Source organism: Anomaloglossus baeobatrachus, chromosome 9 (genome assembly GCF_048569485.1).
Source record: "Anomaloglossus baeobatrachus isolate aAnoBae1 chromosome 9, aAnoBae1.hap1, whole genome shotgun sequence".
In the NCBI taxonomy this organism is placed as follows: Eukaryota; Metazoa; Chordata; class Amphibia; order Anura; family Aromobatidae; genus Anomaloglossus; species Anomaloglossus baeobatrachus.
Window position 1 is genome coordinate 109,049,621 of NC_134361.1, and position 25,866 is coordinate 109,075,486.

Genomic DNA, 25,866 nt, shown 5'->3' on the forward strand with positions numbered 1-25,866 from the left:
GTACTGCACCTCATTTAATGTGCAGTGCTTAACCTGGATCCAGAGGAGGTCGGTACCGGTTTCATGACTTGCACAGCTCAAACACACAACCAGATTGCCCTCCCCACTGGGGACTGAGCTAGGGTCGGGTCCTAAGGCAGTCACCAAACATGGGGGGCAGCCATCCACTAGTGACCGGGACCCGGGGGAGGAGCAGTCACTAGGGGAGTTAGGACCCAACACAACAGTTAGGGAGTTCTCCAGCAGGAGAGGAAAGGAGCAGACGGTCTGACCGGTGGGTCTGGTGGGACACAGGAGTTCATGCGGTCACTGAGGGGAGAGCTTCATTGCTCCCTCGGGACTGGCGCCACACGGGGTGCAGGACCCTAGGGAAGATCATTCTTTACGTTGGTTTTCCAGAATCTGCCGGGACAGGGAGTTTGCACGTCTCCCTGGCCAACACAGAGCCTGAAGCACAGTGCCATATAGGATCCAGGGTTTTGATCTGTGTCAGGCCCCATTGCGGAGCCACGGCACCTTTAAACGGGACGGGAGTTTCACTCAACACGGACTGCGGTCCCCAAGTAGCTTTAAGCCACGGGGATCTATCTTACACGGTGCTAGGAGGAAGTGCCCACCGAACACCACACACTGGACTGACCTCCAAAGGGATCCGGGTTCAACAGGGCCCATCACAGCGGGTGATTGGTACTACCTGGGAGCACGGCATAACAGTGAGTAAAACAACCTGGAACCGCAGAGACCGTGAGAGCCTGTTATTGCCGGCGCCACCACCCTGCGCCTCCGCGCCAACGGCCCAGTACTACTCTCCTCATCATCCTCCCCGGGGCCCGCTCCACCTGTGGGGAGCGAGATCATCTTTGCTGCTTCGACCATCTACCCCGGAGGACAGCGACAGCAGCAGCGGCTAATCCCTGGCCGCGTACCACAGGTGGCGTCATGACAACAACCCCCATCATCACCTCCTATCCCCTTTTATTGTGGACACCTCGAGGCACGAAACCGGGCAGGCCACCGCAACATCCCAGACCTCCACACTGGCCCGGTGACGAGTAACAGGTACGAGACCAGACCTGAACCCCCTGCCCCCCTGGGTGTCACAAGTATATGACAGGGGGCACTCCAGCCCTGAAAAAAAAACAAACAGCTGGAGTGGTTCTTTAACCCTTTTACAACATGTTATGTATTTGTACATTAAAGATTGTGTCCCTGTCTTTGATGAGAGCTCTTTCCCGGCAGAAAATGGCTGATTTGATCACATGTTTAACAGCAATGGGTGGAATGGAGGTTTTAACTTGTTAAATGCCACTGTGAATTTCTGAGACAAGGGGGTGCTTAATTTCACTTGCCTATCAGAAAGCCCATGATGTGGGTCGCCGATTTGGTTGCCATAACAGCCAAGGGTCTGCTGAAGACACCCATGCCTGCAATTACGCTACATCTGGGAAAGCCGGCTTGTAGCTGGCGTTTATTGGAGATCATAATTTTCACAATACAGAGCAGTGCTGGTGAAATGCTATGTATAGCACAAGTGATCATATGATCACTGCAGCAAGTCTCTTAAGGGAATATTTAAATAAAGTGAAAAAGTAAAAAAAAAAATTTCAAACTATGCAAAATAATTCACATCACCCTTTTGCCCTATTAAAAATAAAACAATTAAAAAATTAACAACTGATATATTTAGTAACGCGGAGTTCGAAAAACTCATCTATCAAAATGTAAAATACGTCAATTCTATCAGTAAACAGTGTAATGAGAAAAATAAAATAAAACTCCAGAATTACGGGTTTTTTTGGGCCGCGGCAACATAGCAACAAATTGTAATAAAAGGCGATCAAAATATCACATCTACACAAAAATAGTACCAGTAAAAATGTCACCTCAGGGTGCAAAAAATATACCATCACACACCTCCATATCCTGAAAATATAAAGAATATGGTGAGACAAAAAAATTATTTCTTTTTTTTAAATTTTTTTACCACTTACATAAAAAACTATACATTTGATTGTAATTGTATTGACCTGGAGCATCATATTGCCAGGTGAGTTACACCGTATAGTGAACATGATAAATAAAAAAAACATACAAAAAAACTAAAAACCATCGTGAAATTGCATTATTATGCAATTTTAACGCATTTGGATTTTTTTTTCATGCTTTCCGGTGCATCACATGATAAAATAAATGTTATTAAAAGGTACAACTTGTTTTCAAAAAACAAGCCCTCTTACGGCTATGTGGACAGAAAAATAAAAAAGTTCTAGCACTTGGGGAGGAAAAAACAAAATTGCAAAAATGGAAAATTGCTCAGTTGTGAATGAGTTAAAGTGAATCTGTCAGCAGGTTTTTGCTACCTCATTTGAGACCAGCATATTGTAGGCAACGAGGCCCTGAGTTCAATGATGTATCACTTAGATTAGTGGGTGCAGCCATTCTGACACGGTAACGTCTAAATCCCAGTGGACCTCTGCTGACGTCATGCCCATATGACCAGAAGGGGCAGGGCCTCCACCAACATAGCTCACACCAGGAAGTAACATTAGTTTTCTAAGTCCACCTGGGCATAGAGTTGATTATAATAGAAGCGGGGTCAGATGTGGGGGGTCCAGGGAGGTGGTAAAGCCCACCCTTGCATGATTATACTGGGCAAAAGAAAACTCACACACCCACCAATGAAGCCAGCCACGCCCACTATCTAAGTCGGCCACACCCAAGGTCCTTCTTGCCTCTGGGATTTAACCTCAACCGTTCTGAAACAGTGAAAGATTTGAGATTTTGCATGTAGCAGAGCTCTGAGAGGTATCCCCACCCAGTGGCGTAACTAGAGTTTGAAGGGCCCTGGTGCAAAATTTGGACCGGGGCCCCTCTCCACGTACACTGACACTTAGGGTACGGGATAATGACACTGACACTCGGGGTACAGGATAATGACGCTGACACTTGGCTTTTACCCACAGCACCCGGCTTTCCCATGATCTGAAATCTATCTTGTCGTCGGCAACCAGCTTTCCCATGCTCTTCTATACATATTTCACTCAGCACCCAGCTTTCTCATATCAGAGGATGGGAAAGCTGGGTGCTGAGAGAAGACGTATAGCAGAGCATGGGAAAGCTGGGTGCTGAGGGAAAGAGCCTTTTTACCTCAGCACAAAACATTTCCATCCCATGCTTGTATCTTTGTCCCCCCTAGTATATAGTTCTCCAAATACTATAATGGCCCCCACATAGCCTTCCATATAGTATAAAGGGTCCCACATAACCCTTCATATATTAGATTGCCCCCCCATAGTCCTCCATGTATTATAATGCATTTCCCATAGTCCTCCATATATTATAATTCACCCCATAGTTCTCCATATTTTATACTGCACCACATAGTCCTCCATGTATTATAACACACCACCATAGTCCATGTGTATAGTAGCCTCCATAGTCCTCCATGTATTATAATGCAGCCCCATAAATCTTCATATTGTATTATGCAGCCCCATACTCCTCCACGTATAATGCACCCCTATATTCCATGTATAAGGTGTCCTTCATTTAGTATTATGAAGCCCCATACTCCTCCATGTATAATGCTCCCTTAGTCCATGTATAAGGTGTCCTTCATGTTTAGTATGCAGTCCCATAGACCTCCATGTATCATGCAACCAGCACCCCCAGGCCTCCATGTATCATGCAGCCAGCCCCCCCAGGGCTTCCATTTGTCATGCAGCCAGCCCCCCCCAGGGTCTCCATTTGTCATGCAGCCAGCCCCCCCCAGGGCCTCCATTTGTCATGCAGCCAGCCGCCCCAGGGCCTCCATGTGTTATGCAGCCAGCTGCCCCAGGGCCTCCATTGTCATGCAGCCAGCCGCCTCAGGGCCTCCATGTGTCATGCAGCCAGCCGCCCCAGGGCCTCCATGTGTCATGCAGCCAGCCGCCCCAGGGCCTCCATGTGTCATGCAGCCAGCCCCCCCCAGGGCCTCCATGTGTCATGCAGCCAGCCGCCCCCCCCAGGCCTCCATGTGTCATGGAGCCAGCAAAATAAAAAAAACAAGTACAGCTCTTCTCCTTCTGACCCCTGCAACCGCGGTAGTTACGCCCCTGCCCCCATATTTCACACATCCTGCTCCCCATACAGCCTGCACCCCCCATAGAACACACACTACACCCCCATATGTCACACACCCTGTACCACATACCTCACACAGCCTGTACCCAACTTACCCCTCTCAAACACTCTGCAGCCCTTCACATCCTTCTGTCACAGTCTGCACCCCTCATATGCTACTCACGCTGCACCCCCCCTCCCCCTCATGTCCCCCCTTCCTCTCATGTCCCCCCCTTTTTTTCATTACCAGTCATGTGTCCAAATTTCCTTCAGGAATCAGTATCTTTGCTTTCTGCCTGGCAAACCTGTGTCTCCTCCCACACAGTCACATGGGCATGACATCATCACAGATTCTGACAGGATGGATTCCGTCTTCTGTGCAGGAGCGCTTCTGCTCTGCCGCAGGTCAGAAAAGCCTGGTGGGCCTCTCCAGATCAGGGGCCCCTCTACTGACACTGGGTCCCCCTGACTCACAGGCCGGCCCCCTGGTAGTCAGCCACTACACAGCGCATCTCCTCTCTTACAGAGAGGAGCTATCTCTGCAGAGCGGCTGATGGGCCCCTATAACCCTGCGGAACCGGTCGCAGTGGCGACCTCTGCAACTGCGGTCGTTATGCCCCTGTCTCCACCTACACCAGGTTTTCAGTGAACATTTCCATAAACAGAAGCTGCTAATTACAAAGGGGGTGGAGTCGGACTACAACTCACTCCCTGCTTAGACCCACTAATGATAAAGATAAAAGGCTTAAGCTAACATTGTTTGTAAACAAAAAATACTGAGAGACAGACACAGGGCTGAAGTCTCTATTTGAACACTTTTAGCACGCTGTCTTCAGATTACATTGCAGAAATCTGCTGACAGAATTTCTTTAAGACATTTTTCGCTCATATAATATCAGTTTAGATCAGTTCAATAAGAGAAATGTGCACGTTCAACCCTGTGTAATAATTATGACAAATTATGGGCTTTTTCTTATTGACAAATTCTTTCATTTGACAGGTCAGCAGCAGAATGGTGTCCTTATTATAGGTAATATGAGTAAGTTTGAAGATGGATACTACCAATGCATGGCAAGCAACAGCTTAGGCAATGCAACCTGTGAACTGGATTTACATACAGGAGGTGCAGTAATTGGTTCTATTTGCTCTTTTTTCACATTTACCTTGTTTTTCTTTAGTTGAATCAGCCTGTAATTTGATTTTCCACTTTGATTTTGAGTATCATTCCAAATCGAGACTCCATGGGATATTAATTTTGATTTACAATGATCATTTTTATGTTTTATTTCTCTTAATACATTCCACTTTACAGTGGAACCTTGCTTAACGAGTATCCCACTTAACGAGAATTTCGCTTAACAAGCAAAGCTTTCTGTAAATTTGTAATTTGGTTTACGAGAAAGCTTTGCTGCACGAGCAAAATACTCACCGCACACACTTCCGGTTCCATACATCCACCGCGCTCTGACCCGCTCTTGCAGTCCACACAAACACACACAAGCAGGCACAAAACACACACACACACACACACACACACACACACACAAACAAACAGGCACGCACACACATACAGTATTATCCTCACCTTACCTTCCGTTCCATCGCCGGCCTCATGGTTCTTGTAGTTCGCCGGTACATTGCGACGAGGGAGGAATCCTCGTGGCAAACTACAAGACTCTGGAGGCCGGCGATGGAACGGAAGGTAAGGTGAGCATAATATGTGTACCTTCCATTCCATCGCCGGCCTCCTGGGTCCTGTAGTTCGCCGCTCCAAGATGTGTATCGGCATTCAGTAACCATCGCGACGAGGCAGGAACTTCCGCTGTCAGCCACTACTCAGAGGCAGCGCGCTGACCAATCAAAGGCAAGCGTCTCCTGCCTTTGACGTCAGCGCTTTGGGTGTGGAAGTTCCTCCCTCGTCGTGATGGTTATCCGATACACAGCCTGTACTAGCGAACAGCAAGTCCCAGGAGACCGGTGATGGAACAGAAGGTAAGGTGAGCATAATATGTGCGTGTGTGCTTGTGTGTGTTTGTGTGTGTTTGTGTGTGTTTGTGTGAGTTTGTGTGTGTTTGTGTGTGTTTGTGTGTGTTTGTGCGTGTGTGGAATGACAGAATAGGGGACCAGGATGAGACATTTAACAAGTTGTGGAACGAATTGTCTGCATTGCAATGATTTCCTACGGGAAATCTTGTTTTGCTGAACGAGTAACTTGGTTAACAAGCCACTCCCAGAACGGATTGTTCTCGTTAACCAAGGTTCCACTGTATAATGAATAAAGGTTTGCAATTGAGCTATTTCCTTCATTGAGATCTAGGATGTTGTATTTTACTGTTTTGTCTTTTTTTAGGCTACATGCGCACGCTGCATTTTTTGTGACATTTCCAGGCTCTCTCTGACAAGATGCAGTTTTGGCTGCATTTTGGCTGCAGTTTTGGCTGCAGTTTATGAACACAAAAAGATGCATGTAGCCTCAGAAGTGTAAAATTGTTGATATTAGCACATACAGCAGATGAAATAAGTATTGAACATGTCACCAATTTTCTAAGTAAATTAGTTTCTGAAGGTGCGATTGATAAAAATTTCTCACCAGACGTAGATAGCAACACACCCAATCCACACAGGCAAAAAAATCAAACCTTATATGTCCATAAGTTAAGTTATGTGTAATAATGAAAAATGACAGAGGAAAAAAGTATTACTGAAATGTATTTAATAATTTCAGTAATGCTAAATAATAATTTCTCCTGTAAGTAGAAACTAGTTGCATGCATTGCTCAAGTGTGATTATGGCCCATTGTTCCACATAAACAACTTAAACAGCATTTCAAGATGCAAAGATGCAGAAAAGTACAACTCAGTGGTAACTTAAACAAGAAATATTTATTTAACACAAGAAGAAAGGTAGTGCATTGAGTCTGTGGTCAGGGAATGCACTGATGGTGATATTTAGAGCTGATTATATTATAAGTAGAAATTCAGTTTTTATATACAGTATATATATATATATATATATATATATATATATATATATATATATATATATAAAAGTTTGGACACACCTTCTCATCTCTAGAACAACTGTTAATAGGAGACTTTGTGCAGCAGGCCTTCATGGTAAAATAGCTGCTAGGAAACAACTGCTAAGGACAGGTAACAAGCAGAAGAGACTTGTTTGGGCTAAAGAACACAAGGAATGGACATTAGACCAGTGGAAATCTGTGCTTTGGTCTGATGAGTCCAAACTTGAGATCTTTGAATCCAACCACCGTGTTTTTGTAGAAACGTGAACGGATGGACTCTACATGCCTGGTTCCCACCGTGAAGCATGGAGGAGGAGGTGTGATGGTGAGGGGGTGCTTTGCTGGTGACACTGTTGGGGATTTATTCAAAATTGAAGGCATACTAAACCAGCATTGCTACCACAGCATCTTGCAGCGGCATGCTATTCCATCCGGTTTGCGTTTAGTTGGACCATCATTTTTTTTTCAACAGGACAATGACTCCCAAACACACCTCCAGGCTGTGTATGGGCTATTTGACCAAGTAGGAGAGTAATGGGGTGCTACACCAGATGAACTGGCTTCCACAGTCACCAGATCTGAACCCAATCGAGATGGTTTGGGGTGAGCTGGACCGCAGAGTGAAGGCAAAAGGGCCAACAAGCGCTAAGCATCTCTGGGAACTCCTTCAAGACTGTTGGAAAACCATTTCCGGTGACTACCTCTTAAAGCTCATCAAGAGAATGCCAAGAGTGTGCAAAGCAGTAATCAAAGCAAAAGGTGGCTACTTTGAAGAACCTAGAATATAAGACATATTTTCAGATGTTTCACACTTTTTTAAGTATTTCATTCCACATGTTTTCATTCATAGTTTTGATGTCTTCAATGTGAATCTACAATTTGTAGGGTCATGAAAATAAAGAAAGCTCTTTGAATGAGAAGGTGTGTCCAAACTTTTGGTCTGTACAATATATATATACTAGAAGGTGGCCCGATTCTACGCATCGGGTATTCTAGAATTTACGTATTGTGTAGTTCATGTATGATTTTTGTTATATATATATATATATATATATATATATATATATATAGATGTTATTGTCTGTAGTTACCAAGTGTTTGTCTAGGGCGCTGCACATGTTTTGGGTGTTGTCTGGGTGTGACGGGGGGTGAGAGCGGTGTTGTATGTGTGTTGCGTGTGTTGCGTTGTTTGTGGAGCGCTGTGTGTCTGTAGCGTTGTGTGTGTGTGTGTGTTGCGCGGTTTGTGTGTGTGTGTGGTGTGTTTTGGGGGGAGGTATGTTTTGTGCAATGTGTGTGTTGTGCGGTATGTGCGTATATTTGTGTGTGCCGCGGTGTTTGTGTGTTGGGTGTTGTGTGTGTGCAGCGTTGTCTGTGTGTGTGGGTGTCTGTGTAGGGCAGTTGTTTGTGGTTCCCAGTGTGTGTGTGTGGTGTGTTGTGCAGTGCGCGCGCGTGTGTGTGTGTGTGTTGGGGGGAGGTGTGCACTTCCCATCGTGCTCCATCCCCCATGCAGCGCACTCCCCATCGTGCTCCATCCCCCATGCAGCGCACTCCCCATCGTGCTCCATCCCCTATGCTGCGCACCCCCCCATCGTGCTCCATCTCCCATGCTGCGCACTCCCAAACGTGCTCCATCCACCATGCTGCGCACTCCCAAACGTGCTCCATCCGCCATGCTGCGCACTCCCCAAACGTGCTCCATCCGCCATACTCCGCACTCCCCATCGTGCTCCATCCCCCATGCAGCGCACTCCCCATCGTGCTCCATCCCCCATGCTGCGCACCCCCATCGTGCTCCATCTCCCATGCTGCGCACTCCCAAACGTGCTCCATTCGCCATGCTGCGCACCCCCCCATCGTGCTCCACCCCCCATGCAGCGCACCCCCCATTGTGCTCCATCTCCCATGCTGCGCACTCCCAAACGTGCTCCATCCCCCATGCTGCGCACCCCCCCATCGTGCTCCATCCCTCATGCAGCGCACTCCCCATCGTGCTCCATCCCCTATGCTGCGCACCCCCCATCGTGCTCCATCTCCCATGCTGCACACTCCCAAACGTGCTCCATCCGCTATGCTGCGCACTCCCAAACGTGCTCCATCCGCCATGCTGCGCACTCCCAAACGTGCTCCATCCGCCATGCTGCGCACCCCCCCATCGTGCTCCATCCCCCATGCAGCGCACCCCCCATTGTGCTCCATCTCCCATGCTGCGCACTCCCAAACGTGCTCCATCCCCCATGCTGCGCACCCCCCCCCATCGTGCTCCATCCCTCATGCAGCGCACTCCCCATCGTGCTCCATCCCCTATGCTGCGCACACCCCATCGTGCTCCATCTCCCATGCTGCACACTCCCAAATGTGCTCCATCCGCTATGCTGCGCACTCCCAAACGTGCTCCATCCGCCATGCTGCGCACTCCCAAACGTGGTCCATCCGACATGCTGCGCACTCCCAAACGTGCTCCATCCGCCATACTCCGCACTCCCCATCGTGCTGCATCCCCCATGCTGCGCACTCCCAAACGTGCTCCATCCGCCATGCTGCGCACTCCCAAACGTGCTCCATCCGCCATGCTGCGCACTCCCAAATGTGCTCCATCCGCCATGCTGCGCACTCCCAAACGGGGTCCATCCGCCATGCTGCGCACTCCCAAACGTGGTCCATCCGCCATGCTGCGCACTCCCAAACGTGCTCCATCCGCCATGCTGCGCACTCCCAAACGTGCTCCATCCGCCAAGGTGCGCACTCTCAAACGTGGTCCATCCGCCATGCTGCGCACTCCCAAACGTGCTCCATCCGCCATGCTGCGCACTCCCAAACGTGCTCCATCCGCCATGCTGCGCACTCCCAAACGTGCTCCATCCGCCATGCTGCGCACTCCCAAACGTGCTCCATCCCCCATGCTGCGCACCCCCCATCGTGCTCCATCCCCCATGCTGCACCAGCATCAGCCTCTCTACCCGCAGCATCAGCCTCTATGCTCACAGCATCAGCCTCTCTCCTCCCAGCATCAGCCTCTCTACCCGCAGCATCAGCCTCTCTCCTCCCAGCATCAGCCTCTCTGTCCCCAGCATCAGCCTCTCTGTCCCCAGCATCAGCCTGTCTCATCCCAGCATCAGCCTCTCTCCTCCCAGCATCAGCCTTTTCTGTCCCCAGCATCAGCCTCTCTCCTCCCAGCATCAGCCTTTTCTGTCCCTAGCAGCAGCCTCTCTCCTCCCAGCATCAGCCTCTCTCCTCCCAGCCTACCCCAGCCTCAGCCTCCCCCAGCATCAGCCTCTCTCCTCCCAGCATCAGCCTCTCTCCTCCCAGCATCAGCCTCTCTCCTCCCAGCATCAGCCTTTTCTGTCCCCAGCATCAGCCTCTCTCCTCCCAGCCTACCCCAGCCTCAGCCTCCCCCAGCATCAGCCTCCCCCAGCATCAGCCTCTCTCCTCCCAGCATCAACCTCTCTCTTCCCAGCATCAGCCTCTCTCCTCCCAGCCTACCCCAGCCTCAGCCTCCCCCAGCATCAGCCTCTCTCCTCCCAGCATCAGCCTTTTTGGTCCCCAGCATCAGCCTCTCTCCTCCCAGCCTACCCCAGCCTCAGCCTCCCCCAGCATCAGCCTCTCTTCTCTCAGCCTCCCCATCCCAGCCTTCCCCAGGATCAGCCTCTGTCCTCCCAGCCTCCTCCAGCATGCCGTGCTCCTCTGCCGACACTCACAGATCCGATCGCATACACACATCACACACACACACACACGATCGCATACACTCACACACACCCGATCGCATACACTCACACACACCCGATCGCATACACTCACACACACCCGATCGCATACACGCACACACACGATCGCATACACTCACGCACACACACATTGACTATATTGCACATACGCGCTCACACTCACAACATCCGGAGATACCACATGCTTCTGGCCATGTGATCCTCCGGCAGGTCCTGGAAGCTCACAGCACAGTATCGCCGCCGAGAAGCAAGCGATATCCCAGGATGTTGTGAGTGTGTGGATGCGATGTGATGTGTGTGTGAGTGTGAGGTGTGTGTGAGAGTGAGTGTGATCTGATGTGTGTGTGTGTGTATGTGTGTGTGTGTGCTGTTATGTGTGTGCGTGTGTGTATGTTCCGCCGCTGCAGGACCTTGATGCGCTGGTAACTATGCTACCATGGTTACCAGCGTATCTCGTCCCCCGCTCGCACGGGAGCCCACACCAGCATACGCCGGCCAGCCCCAGCAATGCGAGGGTATGTGTCGGCTGGTTTGGCGGCGTACGCTGATGTGGGCTCCCGGGGGTACAGTACTCACCTGGGAGTCGTGGGTCCGTGACCGTGTCGGTTCCGGGAATGCGTGGGGGGGCGGGGCCAGAGCTAGCGTGCATTGCGTGAGGGGGCGGGGCGTGGCCGAGTTGCCAATGCCTGCAGGGTGCCGGGGCGAGAGGCCAATCTGTGGGGGCGGCGGAGCCTGGGCGAGCGGCCGGCCAATCCGTGTGGGGGCGCAGCCTGGGCGAGCGGCCAATCCGTGCGGGGGGGCGGGGCCATGGCGAGCCCAGCGGCCAATCAGCTTTGTGTCACCGTAAGGACACAATTTTGGAGCAAGACAGGCAGACAGACAGACAGACAGACAGACAGGCAGAATAAGGCAATTATATATATAGATATATATATACAGTCATATGAAAAAGTTTGGGCACCCCTATTAATGTTAACCTTTTTTCTTTACAACAATTTGGGTTTTTGCAACAGCTATTTCAGTTTCATATATCTAATAACTCATGGACTGAGTAATATTTCTGGATTGAAATGAGGTTTATTGTACTAACAGAAAATGTGCAATCCGCATTTAAATAAAATTTGACCGGTGCAAAAGTATGGGCACCCTTATTAATTTCTTGATTTGAACACTCCTAACTACTTTTTACTGACTTACTAAAACACTAAATTGGTTTTGTAACCTCATTGAGCTTTGAACTTCATAGGCAGGTGTATCCAATCATGAGAAAAGGTATTTAAGGTGGCCACTTGCAAGTTGTTCTCCTATTTGAATCTCCTATGAAGAGTGGCATCATGGGCTCCTCAAAACAACTCTCAAATGATCTGAAAACAAAGATTATTCAACATAGTTGTTCAAGGGAAGGTACAAAAAGTTGTCTCAGAGATTTAAACTGTCAGTTTCCACTGTGAGGAACATAGTAAGGAAATGGAAGAACACAGGTACAGTTCTTGTTAAGCCCAGAAGTGGCAGGCTAAGAAAAATATCAGAAAGGCAGAGAAGAAGAATGGTGAGAACAGTCAAGGACAATCTGCAGATGGTGTCAATGTGCATCGGTCAACAATACAGCACACGTTGCACAAGGAGAAGCTGTATGGGAGAGTGATGCGAAAGAAGCCGTTTCTGCAAGCACGCCACAAGCAGAGTCGCCTGAGGTATGCAAAAGCACTTTTGGACAAGCCAGTTACATTTTGGAAGAAGGTCCTGTGGACTGATGAAACAAAGATTGAGTTGTTTAGTCATACAAAAAGGCGTTATGCATGGAGGCAAAAAAACACGGCATTCCAAGAAAAGCACTTGCTACCCATAGTAACGTTTGGTGGAGGTTCCATCATGCTTTGGGGCTGTGTGGCCAATGCCGGCACCGGGAATCTTGTTAAAGTTGAGGGTCGCATGGATTCAACTCAGTATCAGCAGATTCTTGACAATAATGTGCAAGAATCAGTGACGAAGTTGAAGTTACGCAGGGGATGGATATTTCAGCAAGACAATGATGCAAAACACCGCTCCAAATCTACTCAGGCATTTATGCAGAGGAACAATTACAATGTTCTGGAATGGCCATCCCAGTCCCCAGACCTGAATTTCATTGAACATCTGTGGGATGATTTGAAGCGTGCTGTCCATGCTCGGCGACCATCAAACTTAACTGAACTGGAATTGTTTTGTAAACAGGAATGGTCAAATATACCTTCATCCAGGATCCAGGAACTCATTAAAAGCTTCAGGAAGCGACTAGAGGCTGTGATTTTTGCAAAAGAAGGATCTACAAAATATTAATGTCACTTCTATGTTGAGGTGCCCATACTTTTGCACCAGTTAAATTTTGTTTAAATGAAGATTGCACATTTTCTGTTACTACAATAAACCTCATTTCAATCCAGAAATATTACTCAGTCCATCAGGTATTAGATATATGAAACTGAAATAGCTTTTACTAAAACCCAAATTGTTATAAAGAAAAAAGGTTAACATTAATAGGGGTGCCCAAACTTTTTCATATGACTGTATATATATATATATATATATATATATATATATATATATATATGATGCAGACACCATGTTATTTACCGTATTTTTCGGACTATAAGACGCACCGGACTATAAGACTCACCCTGGTTTTAAAGGAGAAAAATAGGAAAATTAAACTTTTAAGCAAAAAATGTGGTCATGACACACTGTTATGGGGCGAGGATCTGCTGCTGACACTGTATGGGGTTAATTTAAAACAAACAAACAAACAAAAAAAACACGGCGTGCGGTTCCACCAATTTTGATAACCAGACAAAAAGTCTCACAGCTGGGGGCTGGTATTCTCATGCTAGGGAGACTCACGTTATTTGGAAGCCCCCCAAGCCTAAAAGTACCAGCCATAAGCTGCCCAGAATTGCCGCATCCATTAGATGCGACAGTCCTGGGACTTTTCCCAGCTCATCCCGATTGCCCTGATGCGGTGGCAATCGGGGTAATAAGGAGTTAATGGCAGCAGCCCATAGCTGCCACTAAGTCCTAGCTTAGTGATGGCAGATGTCTGTGAGACACCCCCTCATCACTAAACTGTAAGTGAAAGTAAATAAACACAAACACATAAAAATCCTTTATTTGAAATAAAACACAAAAAAACACCCTCATTCACCACTTTATTAACCCCTAAAACACACAGGTCTAATGTAATCCACACGACGTCCCACGACGCATCCAGCTCTGCTACATCTGACAATCACAGGCAGCGGCCATAGAACACCACCGCTCTCTGTGAGGGTCAGTAGAATGAGCCGCCGGGATCAGCGGTGACTCCAGCTGTCACCGCACATCACCTGACTGAAGTCACCGCGGATCTCATGGTCACTTCAGCCGTGTTCGGATTTGCGGTAACAGGTGGAGGACTACCGCTGCATACTCACCTCTCCTCACTCCACACAGCATCGCTCGCTTCCTTTGCCAGCTGACCTGTGTGGAGCCGTGTGTACAGTGATGACGTCATCGCTGTGCTCACTGTTCCCCACACACATCAGCTCGCCGGCAGACAGGAGGACATCGCGATGCTACAGGGGAACAATGAGTATACAGTACTTAGTCACTGCCCCCGCGCTGATGATGGTGCATGGGGGGCAGTGAATTCAGCCGCACATGATCACTCCAGGCTACAGTTGTCAGGGGTGATCACGCGGGTTGGCTCTTTAGTATGTGTACATCCCCCGCCCAACATCCCGCCCACCTGTCAGCGCTGGCTTCAGGGCTGAGGGATGATGGGCGGGATGATGGGCGAGCATATCAAATGAGCGGGCCCACGTGGTCAGGGTTGCGCTGCTACAGTCTGGTCTTGCCTCTGATGACCCGCTCCACCACCCCCGCACCTGCTTTCACCCGCTCTTCCACCACCGCACCGCAGCCATCGGACTATAAGACGCACCCCCCACTTTCCTCCAAAATTTTGGGGGGAAAAAAGTGCGTTTTATAGTCCGAAATATACGTTACATGTTATCACTTATATCATTAAGTAAAAGTATCGCCAATATTGTCTCAATTGTAAGCTCTCTCCAACCTTTCTCATGTTTGCTGTTAGTTTGTAGTAGGTTATCCTAGTTAGCATTTGCTATTTCTTCTTATTTGCTTGGGCACATGTTTATAGTTTCCTCCCCTTGGGTCCCTACTATCTATTCACGCTTTAATTACCTTGGCTAATAGTGTGCAGCAACCCCCACTCTGGTTCCTCAAGATGTATGAGGAACAAGTCAACTGCCTTTAAAGGGGTGGTTCACCCATTTTTTTTTATTTTCTGTAGGAGTTCTACTTACAATTCTAGGTATTTTCTCCATTGGCTTGTATTTCCATTTCTGGCACTGAGCGGCGCTATCCTGCACGCTCACTGCCTGTCACATGACCCCCTGGAGCTGTGGCCACCAGTATCCTCTTACGTCCCGGCAAGTTCCGGGCTCTCAAACCTGACGGGTACGTCAGAGGAGGCTGGCACCACTCAGATTGAGTGACAGGGCTGTGGGCGGTGACTACCGCACGGCACAGCCCAACATCGAGGGGAGGAGCCGGAGGACGTGTGGAGTCGGCTAAGCGTCCTGCAGATGGTGAGGCACGGGGCGCCAGTGTGCAGTACAGGGGGGGTTCTTCAGCTGAAATCCCCCGTCACGTAAGTATATACTCACACTCTCCACCCGCCCGCTCTGCTGCAATGTCAGGAGAGTGGCCGGTGTCGGGAAGTGTGATCATGTGTTCCTCCCAGCAGCACTGCAGGACGCAGCAAGACACTGACAGGCATGTCACCGCTGTGCTCTGCCACCTGTCCTGCTGCATGGGACCAACTGTCTGCACTCTGTCACCTGCACCACAAGTCACAGAGTGGAGACAGTTGGTGACAGAGCACCTCTGCCCCCCCCTCTCTTTCCCCACTCTCTTCTGCCCCCCCCTCGCTCTCTTCTCCCCCCCTCGCTCTCTTCACCCCCCCTCGCTCTCTTCTCCCCCCTCGCTCTCTTCTCCCCCCTTGCTCTCTTTTCCCCCCCGCTCTCTTTTCCTCCCCCCTGCTCTCTTTTCCTTCCCCCCTCGCTCTCTTTTCCTTCCCCCCTCGCTCTCTTTTCCTTCCCCCCTCGCTCTCTTTTCCTTCCCCCCCTCGCTCTCATTTCCTTCCCCCCACGCTCTCTTTTCCTTCCCCCCTCGCTCACTTTTCCTTCCCCCCTCGCTCTCTTTTCCTTCCCCCCCTCGCTCTCTTTTCTTTCCCCCCCTCGCTCTCTTTTCCTCCCCCCGCTCTCTTTTCCTCCCCCCCGCTCTCTTCTCCCCCCCTCGCTCTCTTCACCCCCCCTCGCTCTCTTCTCCCCCCCCTCGCTCTCTTCTCCCCCCCTCGCTCTCTTCTCCCCCCCCCTCGCTCTCTTTCCCCCCCTCGTTCTCTTTTCCTTCCCCCCTTGCTCTCTTTTCCTTCCCCCCGCTCTCTTTTCCTCCCCCCCTTGCTCTCTTTTCCTTCCCCCCTCGCTCTCTTTTCCTTCCCCCCTTGCTCTCTTTTCCTTCCACCCCGCTCTCTTTTCCTCCCCCCCGCTCTCTTTTCCTTCCCCCCTCGCTCTCTTTTCCTTCCCCCCTTGCTCTCTTTTCCTTCCCCCCTCGCTCTCTTTTCCTTCCCCCCTCGCTCTCTTTTCCTTCCCCCCCTCGCTCTCTTTTCCTTCCCCCCCTCGCTCTCTTTTCCTTCCCCCCCTCGCTCTCATTTCCTTCCCCCCACGCTCTCTTTTCCTTCCCCCCTCGCTCACTTTTCCTTCCCCCCCTCGCTCTCTTTTCCTCCCCCCCTCTCTCTCTTTTCCTTCCCCCCCTCGCTCTCTTTTCCTTCCCCCCCCTCGCTCTCTCTCTTTTCCCCCCCCTCGCTCTCTCCTGGCATGGTCAGTACAGAAATCTCTCCATCGTGGAGGGGTGAGAGGGAGTAATAAACATGGAGTCCCTACTGTGTCTGTGTATTTATTTCTAATATTTTGTGTCTGTGTATTTATTTCTAATAAAGTATTTTTCTCTGTGTGATGTCTTTTTTTTTTTTTAGACCCTTTGCTGGAGATTCTTAATGGCCAGGTCAAACTTGGCCTGACATTAAGAATCTCGGGCTTTATACCAGCTGGTAAAACATAGCTGGTATTAACCCCTTATTACCCAGCGTGCCACCTGCCACCAGGGCCACTGGAAGAGTTGGATACAGCGCCTGAAGATGGCGCTTCTATGAAAGCGCCATTTTCTGGGGCAGCTGTGGACTGCAATTCGCAGTGGGGGCCCAGAAAGTTTGGGCACCCTGCACTGCGGATTCCAATCCCCAGCTGCCTAGTTGTACCTGGCTGGACTCAAAAATTCGGCGAAGCCCACATCATTTTTTTTTTTAATTATTTCATGAAATTCATGAAAAAAGGGCTTCTCTATATTTTTGGTTCCCAGCCGGGTACAACTAGGCAGCTGGGGGTTGGGGGCAGCCCGTAGCTGCCTGCTGTACCTGGCTAGCATACAAAAAGATGGCGAAGCCCACGCCATTTTCTTAAAAAAGTTTTCAGGGAAAAACCTTTATAAAAAAAAAAAGCTTCCCTGGATTTCTATTGCCAGTGAAAGTAACACCAAGCAGCGGGGGCTAGCAGCCAGTAGCTGCTTTGGTTACCCTTAGCAATAGAAAATGCAGCAGGAGCCCACAAACAATGTGATTTTTTGTGTTTTTTTTATTTTTAATGATTTTTTTTAAAAAAAAAAAACGGCATGGGCTTCGCCCATCGAGCACCAGAGCATTTTACTGCTCATTCATCCCAAGTAATCAGATGACTCCAGTGTCGGCCGATTACTTGTTCTGTGTCCCCCTGCATCCATCGCAGCGTGTACGGTCTGTGAGGTCACCTGAGTTCAGTCCAGCACTGGAGTCAGCTGATCTGAACTCAGCTGAACTCCAGCCTGCACACGCTGTGATGGATGCAGGGGGACACAGAACAAGTAAGGTCTAAGCCACACGGCGAGAAAAACAGTGCGAGAGGAGTGCGATAAAACATCGCATTCCACTCGGACCAATATTAGCCTGTGTGTTAGCGCACATGATTGATTATTTTCTCAGCCCTAATTGGACCGAGAAAACAATAGCAGCATGCTGCAACTGTAATGCAAGACTCTCTCTTTTACCCATTCAAGTGTATGGGGTGAGAGAAAAATCGCACTGCACTTGCGGTACATCAGTGGACTACGGAGGAGAGAGGGAGAGAAATCCCTCCCACCACTCCTCAGTGCTGGCCCACCCCTCGAGTGGCGGACCGCCCCCCGCAGCTGAGGTCTGCTCGCACAGTCGGACCTCAGTCGCAGGGACACACGCATGACACTCAGCTCTGCTGTACTGAGCGTGAGCCGAGTGTAATGCGAGGGGATCGCAGTAATCCCCGTGTGGCCCCAGCCTAGAGAGATGAATGAATGAATGAATGAATGAATAGAGGGCTGGATAGATAGATAGATAGATGAGAAAGACATATATAATGTCCCACCCCCCTGCATATTCTAAGCTGGCACCCTTTTGTGACTTTCATGTGGCATTAAGGTGCTTAGTCTTGTATTTAGCCAAAAATAAATAATTAAAAAAAATGACATGCGGTCCCCCTATCTTTTGTAGCCAGCTAGGGTAAAGCAAACTGCTGCAGCCTGCAAACCACAGCTGGCAGCTTCACTTTGGCTGGTAATCCAAAACAGAGGGCACCCCACGCTGTTATTTTAAATTAACTAAATAATTTAAAACAAAAAACACGGGGTCTCTCGAAATTGGATCACCAGCCAAGGTAAAGCGGACAGCTGTGGTCTGGTATTCTCAGACTAGGGAGGTTCACCATTATTGGACACTCCCCAGCCTAAAAATAGCAGGCTGCAGCCGCCCCAGAAGTAGCGCATCCATTAGATGCACCAGTCCTGGTGCTTTTCCCAGCTCATCCCGTTGCCCTGGTGCGGTGGCAAATGGGGTAATATCTGGGGTTACTACCAGATGTGTAATGTCACCTGGCATCAAACCCTGGAGTTAGTGATGTCAGACGTGTATCAGATACCCGACATCACCAACCCAGGCAGTAATAAAAAAAAAAGAAATAGACAACAAACACATTTTTTTTTTAAAAAACACTCCCCAACACGTTCCCTCTTTCACCAATTTATTAGAAAGAAAAACAAATCCAGGTCTGGTTTAATACAAGGGGGTCCCACGACGATCCATACCATAGTCAATGTCCCAGTCATTGAAGAACAGAATGTTCCCTATTTGCTGGGAGAGCCGTGCAGTGACCTGAGCTAACATCAATAGGTCAGCCCAGGTCACTGCAGGGCATGACGAGTGCTGCTATCAGGAGGTTAGCGAGGCATATTACCTGCGATGATCGCTGAACTCCTGACAGCAGTGCTGTCACCGAGTTCAATGACCGCCGCCTTCACAAACCAAGTATCGCGAGCGTCACGTGACGACACCACTAGTCACAGTCTCGGGTCGACAGCGAGAGGTGATGTGACAAGCGGCGGGCATAAAAGTCAGTGACGACCACTGACGTCAGGAGGGCAGGACTTCATCACCGTAGGTAATGAACTTACTAACCTCCTGACGGTAGCGCTTGTCATCCCCGTTGCTGCTGACACTGCAGTGCGGGCCGCAGCTGACACTGCTGAGCGGGCAGCCGCGGGGCTGGGGCTGGAGTGGGACACTGACTGCACGGGCACCCGACGGAAGTCACACGGTAGTGTTTCCGCGTTGCTTCCGGGAATTTTGTGGACCCATTGACTTGTATTGAGTCACAGTTCGTTATTACGGAACAGAATAGGACATGTTCCATAATAACGGAGCGGACATACAGCATCCGATGGTTTTTTTTTGTAGGATCGGATGCACATGGAAGTGCTACCGTGTACCATCCGATCCTACACAAAAGACATTGAAAAGATGGTCCTGTCTGTGGGTCCGCAAAAAAACAGGAACTGACCAGGACAAACGGAACGGTCATGTGAATGAGCCCACCTGCAGCCATTGCAGCGTGTGCGGGCTGTGAGATCAGGAGTCAGCTGACTCCAGCGCCGGCCGATAAATTCTTTGTCCCGCTGCAGAAGGATCCGGTAAAATAACGGTTGCATGCGCTGCACATTTAATCCACAGGATCCGGTCATATGCGGTTTGCGGATGATACGGACGACACACAGACTAGGCAAGAGGGAAAAAAGCAATCTCATCACCCCGTCACTTTTTTTTCCCCAAGTATTTTTTTCACATGTTGCGCCGGCTAATAATCATAATTTCTGCACACACACACTCTCTCACACTCACACACTCTCTCTCTCACACACACACACACACACAAACACTCACAAACACACTCACACTATACACACACACACACTATACACACACAAACACACACACTATACACACACACACTATACACACACACACACACACACACTTTCCTCCTCTGGCTGTGCAGAGCTGGCAGCTTCGGATGTCTCTGTGTGATTGCTCTCAGTGCATCCACACAGGGAAGAGGCAGGGAGGAGGCTTTGGGTGGAGAGGAGAGTGGGGGTGTTAGACACAGTGGGTGTGTTAGATAAGCTAGACACCGCCCTAGAGCCACAAAGAATTCTGGGACTTGTAGGAACTGAACACAGGAAGTCAGAGGAGAGATTAACCCCATCAGAGCTGGAGCCAGCAATGAGCATGTGCTGCTAGTGCACAATAAAAGGTAATTTTGCTGAAAAAACATAATAGATGTGTTGAGGGGCACATATTAGCAAGATTTATCAGAAAAAAAAAATCAGTTTTGGTAACTGGACAACTTCTTTAAGGCAGAAAGGCCCAAGTTGTTAGTTTCTAGTGTTGCAGCTAGGGATATTTCAGCCTGTGAAGAAGCCACTAGGGGCTATGCAGCTAGGGATACTAGTCTGTACATGAATCAGTAGGGTGCAGCTGCAGCTGCATTGAGATAGGCTTTATTTCCCCTTTTACCTGTGTTGGAATACTTATGTGCATAACATACACATTATCACTTCTATCATTAACTAACAAATGAATGAAAACAAATGTTCAGCCAACACACGGGAATATTGAAATGTCGATAAATAGATTATATATTAAACAACATATTATCACATTTCCCCAATATGGTAGCATATAATAGGCTTAATGATTACAGAAACTCTCAAAAACGTATAGGGAATTATCAAACAGCCATATAATAATAATATTAATAATAATAAAATGTCATTATATTTATATATTAAAACAATATCAGACAAAACCATGCGAACACTAGGAAAAAACGCCTCAAACCAGCGGGAAGGGGACATATATCATTGCATGTAATAGTGGTCCATATAAATATGTTGGAATGGCGCCAGAGACGCAACGCGCATTTTGGCGTGGATGCCTTCGTCAAGTATCGTCAATGTTGTCTTATCTCTTGGTCAAGAAATGACCAGTCTTACCCTTCTTTCCATCATTGTCTCTAACTACCTAAGTAATATATAAAACAGTACACAGGCCACAACAGGAGTTACAACACGACCCACTAGGCCACAAGTCCAATTTAATGGGTAACTTGTCTTACTTATCATGCCAGCCGCCTCCGTTAACTGAAGTGCAGACCAGTGCTACACTCACTATCATAGGTCTGGACAGGAAGTAATGGCCTGGTTTACTCGGGTCTTCTTCAGGAAGAGTATCACAGGGGTCTTCTTCAGGAATGTATATTTGGTTTTCTACAGGAATCAGTATTTTGTCTTTTTTAAGAATCGGTATTTAATCTTTCTGGCTGTAAAACTGCTCCTCTATTTAGGCTGCTTTAACACATCAGTTTTTTGGCATCAGGCATCATCCTGCGAAAAAACTGATGCGACGAATCTGGCGGGAAAACGGATCAGTTCCATCAGTTTTTTTCCATCAGTTCCTTCAGTTTTTTGATGGATCTGTTGTGATACTCAGCATGCTCAGTTCAAAAAAATGGATCTGGCGGCCGTATCTGTATTTTCGCCGCATTACGCCGGATCTGGTGTCCATAGGCTTCCATTATAAAACACGCTGTACGGCGCCGGATCTGGCGTAATACAGTTTTTCTACGGAGACAAAAAACTTTTCCCTCAGTGTTCCATCCAGCCGCCGGACAAGCAAATTTTGCCGGATCCGGCGAAAGCCGGATGGAACACAAGGCCATCCGGCACTAGTAGAAGTCTACGGGGGGAAAAATGGATCCGGCGGCAACAGACGCCGGAACCGTTTTTTCAGGTTTTTGCTGAATTGTGCCTGATAGCAAAAAACTGATGTGTGAAAGCAGCCTTACACGTCCATCCTGGTACAGATTCAGGCGCCAACTATCCCTCTTCTGTGCCATCTCAGGCTTTTATATTTAGTAACTGTACTGTTAACTGTCACCTAGCCTGGTGTCTCCTCTTATCTGCTCCCTAGTGGACGTTTACTTCTCTGTGGCGCCCCAGGACCTGGTCGCCACAACAGCATTGCCCCTCCAAAGGGTTAATGCTGAGCCTGGAGGTAATTGGGAGGTCTATTGGCCAGTAAGTTCAACATCCAACGCAGTTTCTCCCTCAGGACAGCAGGGGGAGTTCTGAACCTGGAGTTCCAGGGAGCATTCCTTAAGTCTGACCTGAGGGAGGAGTTAGTGTTCAGTCTGTAGAGAGAAAGCAGACGCAGAGTAGTGCTGTCCTGCGGACTGGGGCCTGGAGCTGGAGTAGCTTGGCCCAGTGAAGCAGGAGGAGCAGAGAGGCACAGAAGAGACTCGGACATCGGAGTCTGTGGTTGCCAGGGTGTAAAATCCTTCCCTGGTAGCCGAATCCGGAGGGCAGGAGAGCTGCAAGCCCCCTGGCCCAGAAGCAATCTGAAGGTACAGCTGCATCCCAAGGGCCCGGTGTAGACTCCAGCAGAGAAGCACCAGGGAGGGCCTGCGCAGCCTACCACACAGAAAAAGGGACAAACCACCGGTCCCAGCAACAAGAGGGCCATTGCCAATCCAGAGAGCAGGGTCCTATAACAGTAAGGAAAGAACAGGAGTAGGCCTCATACTCATCTGGCCAAAAAGATACCTCAGTTACTTCCAGGCAGGCCGGAGCCCTCTACCACCTGTAACGGTCTCCCAGGACTAACCGTTTGCCAAGTAAAAGAGGAGAAGGTAAAGAGACTACTGTTTGTGCCTGTTTCTTTCACTGCCTGTCGGCCCTGCACCGTATTATTCACACAACATCACACCATAGACTCTCACGAGCACCAACTGTTGCCCCGGGGTACCGCTCCACCTGTGGGGAGCAGGACCATCCAAGCTGCCATACCATCAGCCCCGGAGGCCCCATACAGCAGCGGCGGCTTAATAGCCGCAAACCACAGGTGGCGTCACAACCACCATAAACTTTATTCACCAGCCATATTTAATTGACACCCACCAGGGCCACGGAGTCGGGCCCCGCCACCACTGACGACCCCCGGACTAGTCCGGCCCGGCACCGGGTGTCCCATAGCCCTCGGGTGGGCGAGTCATCTCTCTTTAATTATTATTGTTGTCATACTTCCTGTCTTCTCAAGTTTTACTGATGGCGACAGTTACTTGCATTTGCACTCTAAAATGCTAAAGTATGAAAATCATGATTGTGAGAATATAGATATGCATTACTGCTAAGGGAAATCCAAGAAAAATGAGATATTTAGCATATAGAAATTGCCATTTTTATGATACCTTCTGACCATGCGCTCCTCCCACACTAGCCACAGATGATTTTATCCTATAAAGCAGGATCCTACTTGCCCATACAAAGGAGGTTTTTATGCTGTGATGTTGCGACTGGGCAAATATAAAAATACTTTAGAATTTCAGAGTGCAAACTGTCTTTTTTTTGTATTGTAGGGTTTAACTTTGAGCCAGGAAAACCCCCATCAGGGGACACAACACACTGGGCACGCAAGGGTCATAATACAATGGAGGTCCCTGCCGCTAGGGAGCAGGGTGAGGGGACACCTCCTGAACTCACCTCAAGCTGTTACCTGAGCTCCCTAGCATCCCTATACATGTTCTTTCAACCTATCACTGACCACGTTCCTAAGCCCTTGCCAGCCCTAAATTTCACCCTGGCTAGTGAGTAGGCCAACAAGATCACTAGTCTTACCACTACAATACAGAAACACAAGGGTAGGAAAACAGACAGGCGAAATAGACATGGAAAGGAAAAACACTCCAGAGCAGGCTCCTTCCAAAGTGGACCACATAAAAATAAGGATTCAGTTTCTATCACTGGCATCATGTAATCAGATCACATGACTTAAATAGTGAAAGTAAGTGATCCCCATGAGCAGTAACTGAAATTAAAAGCTACAGCCAGCAGCCAGGCAGGAAAGGGTGCATACCCCTTACATCAGTTCTAGAAAGAAGATGTTTACTAAGTAACAGCAGTGGATCTGCTAGCCACAAGGCAGTGTGACCTTCTGATACCAGACTTGCCCGAGGTCTCCCCTGGGTGGGATACACTCATGATGACACACTCACTGAAGAATGTCCCTAATAGCTTCCCCAATCTCCCTGTCCTACCACACAAATGTGATTAATAATGATAGTGTATAAGAAAATGAAAAAGTACTTAGATTATCAATAAATAATTTATTCAGCATAGTCACCAGCACCAACAGTCACCTTTAATGGCTGATTGAGCCTCCTTCTGTCTCCTGATGAATGGCAAAATACTGAATGGGGGCAAACATGTTGAGCATATAGTGGCACTACCTAAACTTGATTGTAAATTGAATCCTCTACTCATTTGTGCCTTGTTATCAGGTTATATACAGTTAGGTCCAGAAATATTTGGACAGTGACACAAGTTTTGTTATTTTAGCTGTTTACAAAAACATGTTCAGAAATACAATTATATATATAATATGGGCTGAAAGTGCACACTCCCAGCTGCAATATGAGAGTTTTCACATCCAAATTGGAGAAAGGGTTTAGGAATCATAGCTCTGTAATGCATAGCCTCCTCTTTTTCAAGGGACCAAAAGTAATTGGACAAGGGACTCTAAGGGCTGCAATTAACTCTGAAGGCGTCTCCCTCGTTAACCTGTAATCAATGAAGTAGTTAAAAGGTCAGGGGTTGATTACAGGTGTGTGGTTTTGCATTTGGAAGCTGTTGCTGTGACCAGACAACATGCGGTCTAAGGAACTCTCAATTGAGGTGAAGCAGAACATCCTGAGGCTGAAAAAAAAGAAAAAATCCATCAGAGAGATAGCAGACATGCTTGGAGTAGCAAAATCAACAGTCGGGTACATTCTGAGAAAAAAGGAATTGACTGGTGAGCTTGGGAACTCAAAAAGGCCTGGGCGTCCACGGATGACAACAGTGGTGGATGATCGCCGCATACTTTCTTTGGTGAAGAAGAACCCGTTCACAACATCAACTGAAGTCCAGAACACTCTCAGTGAAGTAGGTGTATCTGTCTCTAAGTCAACAGTAAAGAGAAGACTCCATGAAAGTAAATACAAAGGGTTCACATCTAGATGCATACCATTCATCAATTCCAAAAATAGACAGGCCAGAGTTAAATTTGCTGAAAAACACCTCATGAAGCCAGCTCAGTTCTGGAAAAGTATTCTATGGACAGATGAGACAAAGATCAACCTGTACCAGAATGATGGGAAGAAAAAGGTTTGGAGAAGAAAGGGAACGGCACATGATCCAAGGCACACCACATCCTCTGTAAAATATAGTGGAGGCAACGTGATGGCATTGGCATGCATGGCTTTCAATGGCACTGGGTCACTTGTGTTTATTGATGACATAACAGCAGACAAGAGTAGCCGGATGAATTCTGAATTGTACCGGGATATACTTTCAGCCCAGATTCAGCCAAATGCCGCAAAGTTGATCGGACGGCGCTTCATAGTACAGATGGACAATGACCCCAAGCATACAGCCAAAGCTACCCAGGAGTTCATGAGTGCAAAAAAGTGGAACATTCTGCAATGGCCAAG

General features: G+C 48.5%; 1 protein-coding gene across 1 annotated transcript in view; it reads left to right on the forward strand.

Moving 5' to 3' along the window:
- Nucleotides 1-25,866, forward strand: part of VSIG1 (V-set and immunoglobulin domain containing 1) — a 92,120-nt gene that overhangs the window by 53,241 nt on the left and 13,013 nt on the right. Inside the window, exon 5 of the mRNA XM_075323926.1 lies at nucleotides 5,102-5,224. Within this exon, the coding sequence (XP_075180041.1) occupies nucleotides 5,102-5,224 (123 nt within the window). The remainder of the gene's footprint in view (nucleotides 1-5,101; nucleotides 5,225-25,866) is intronic.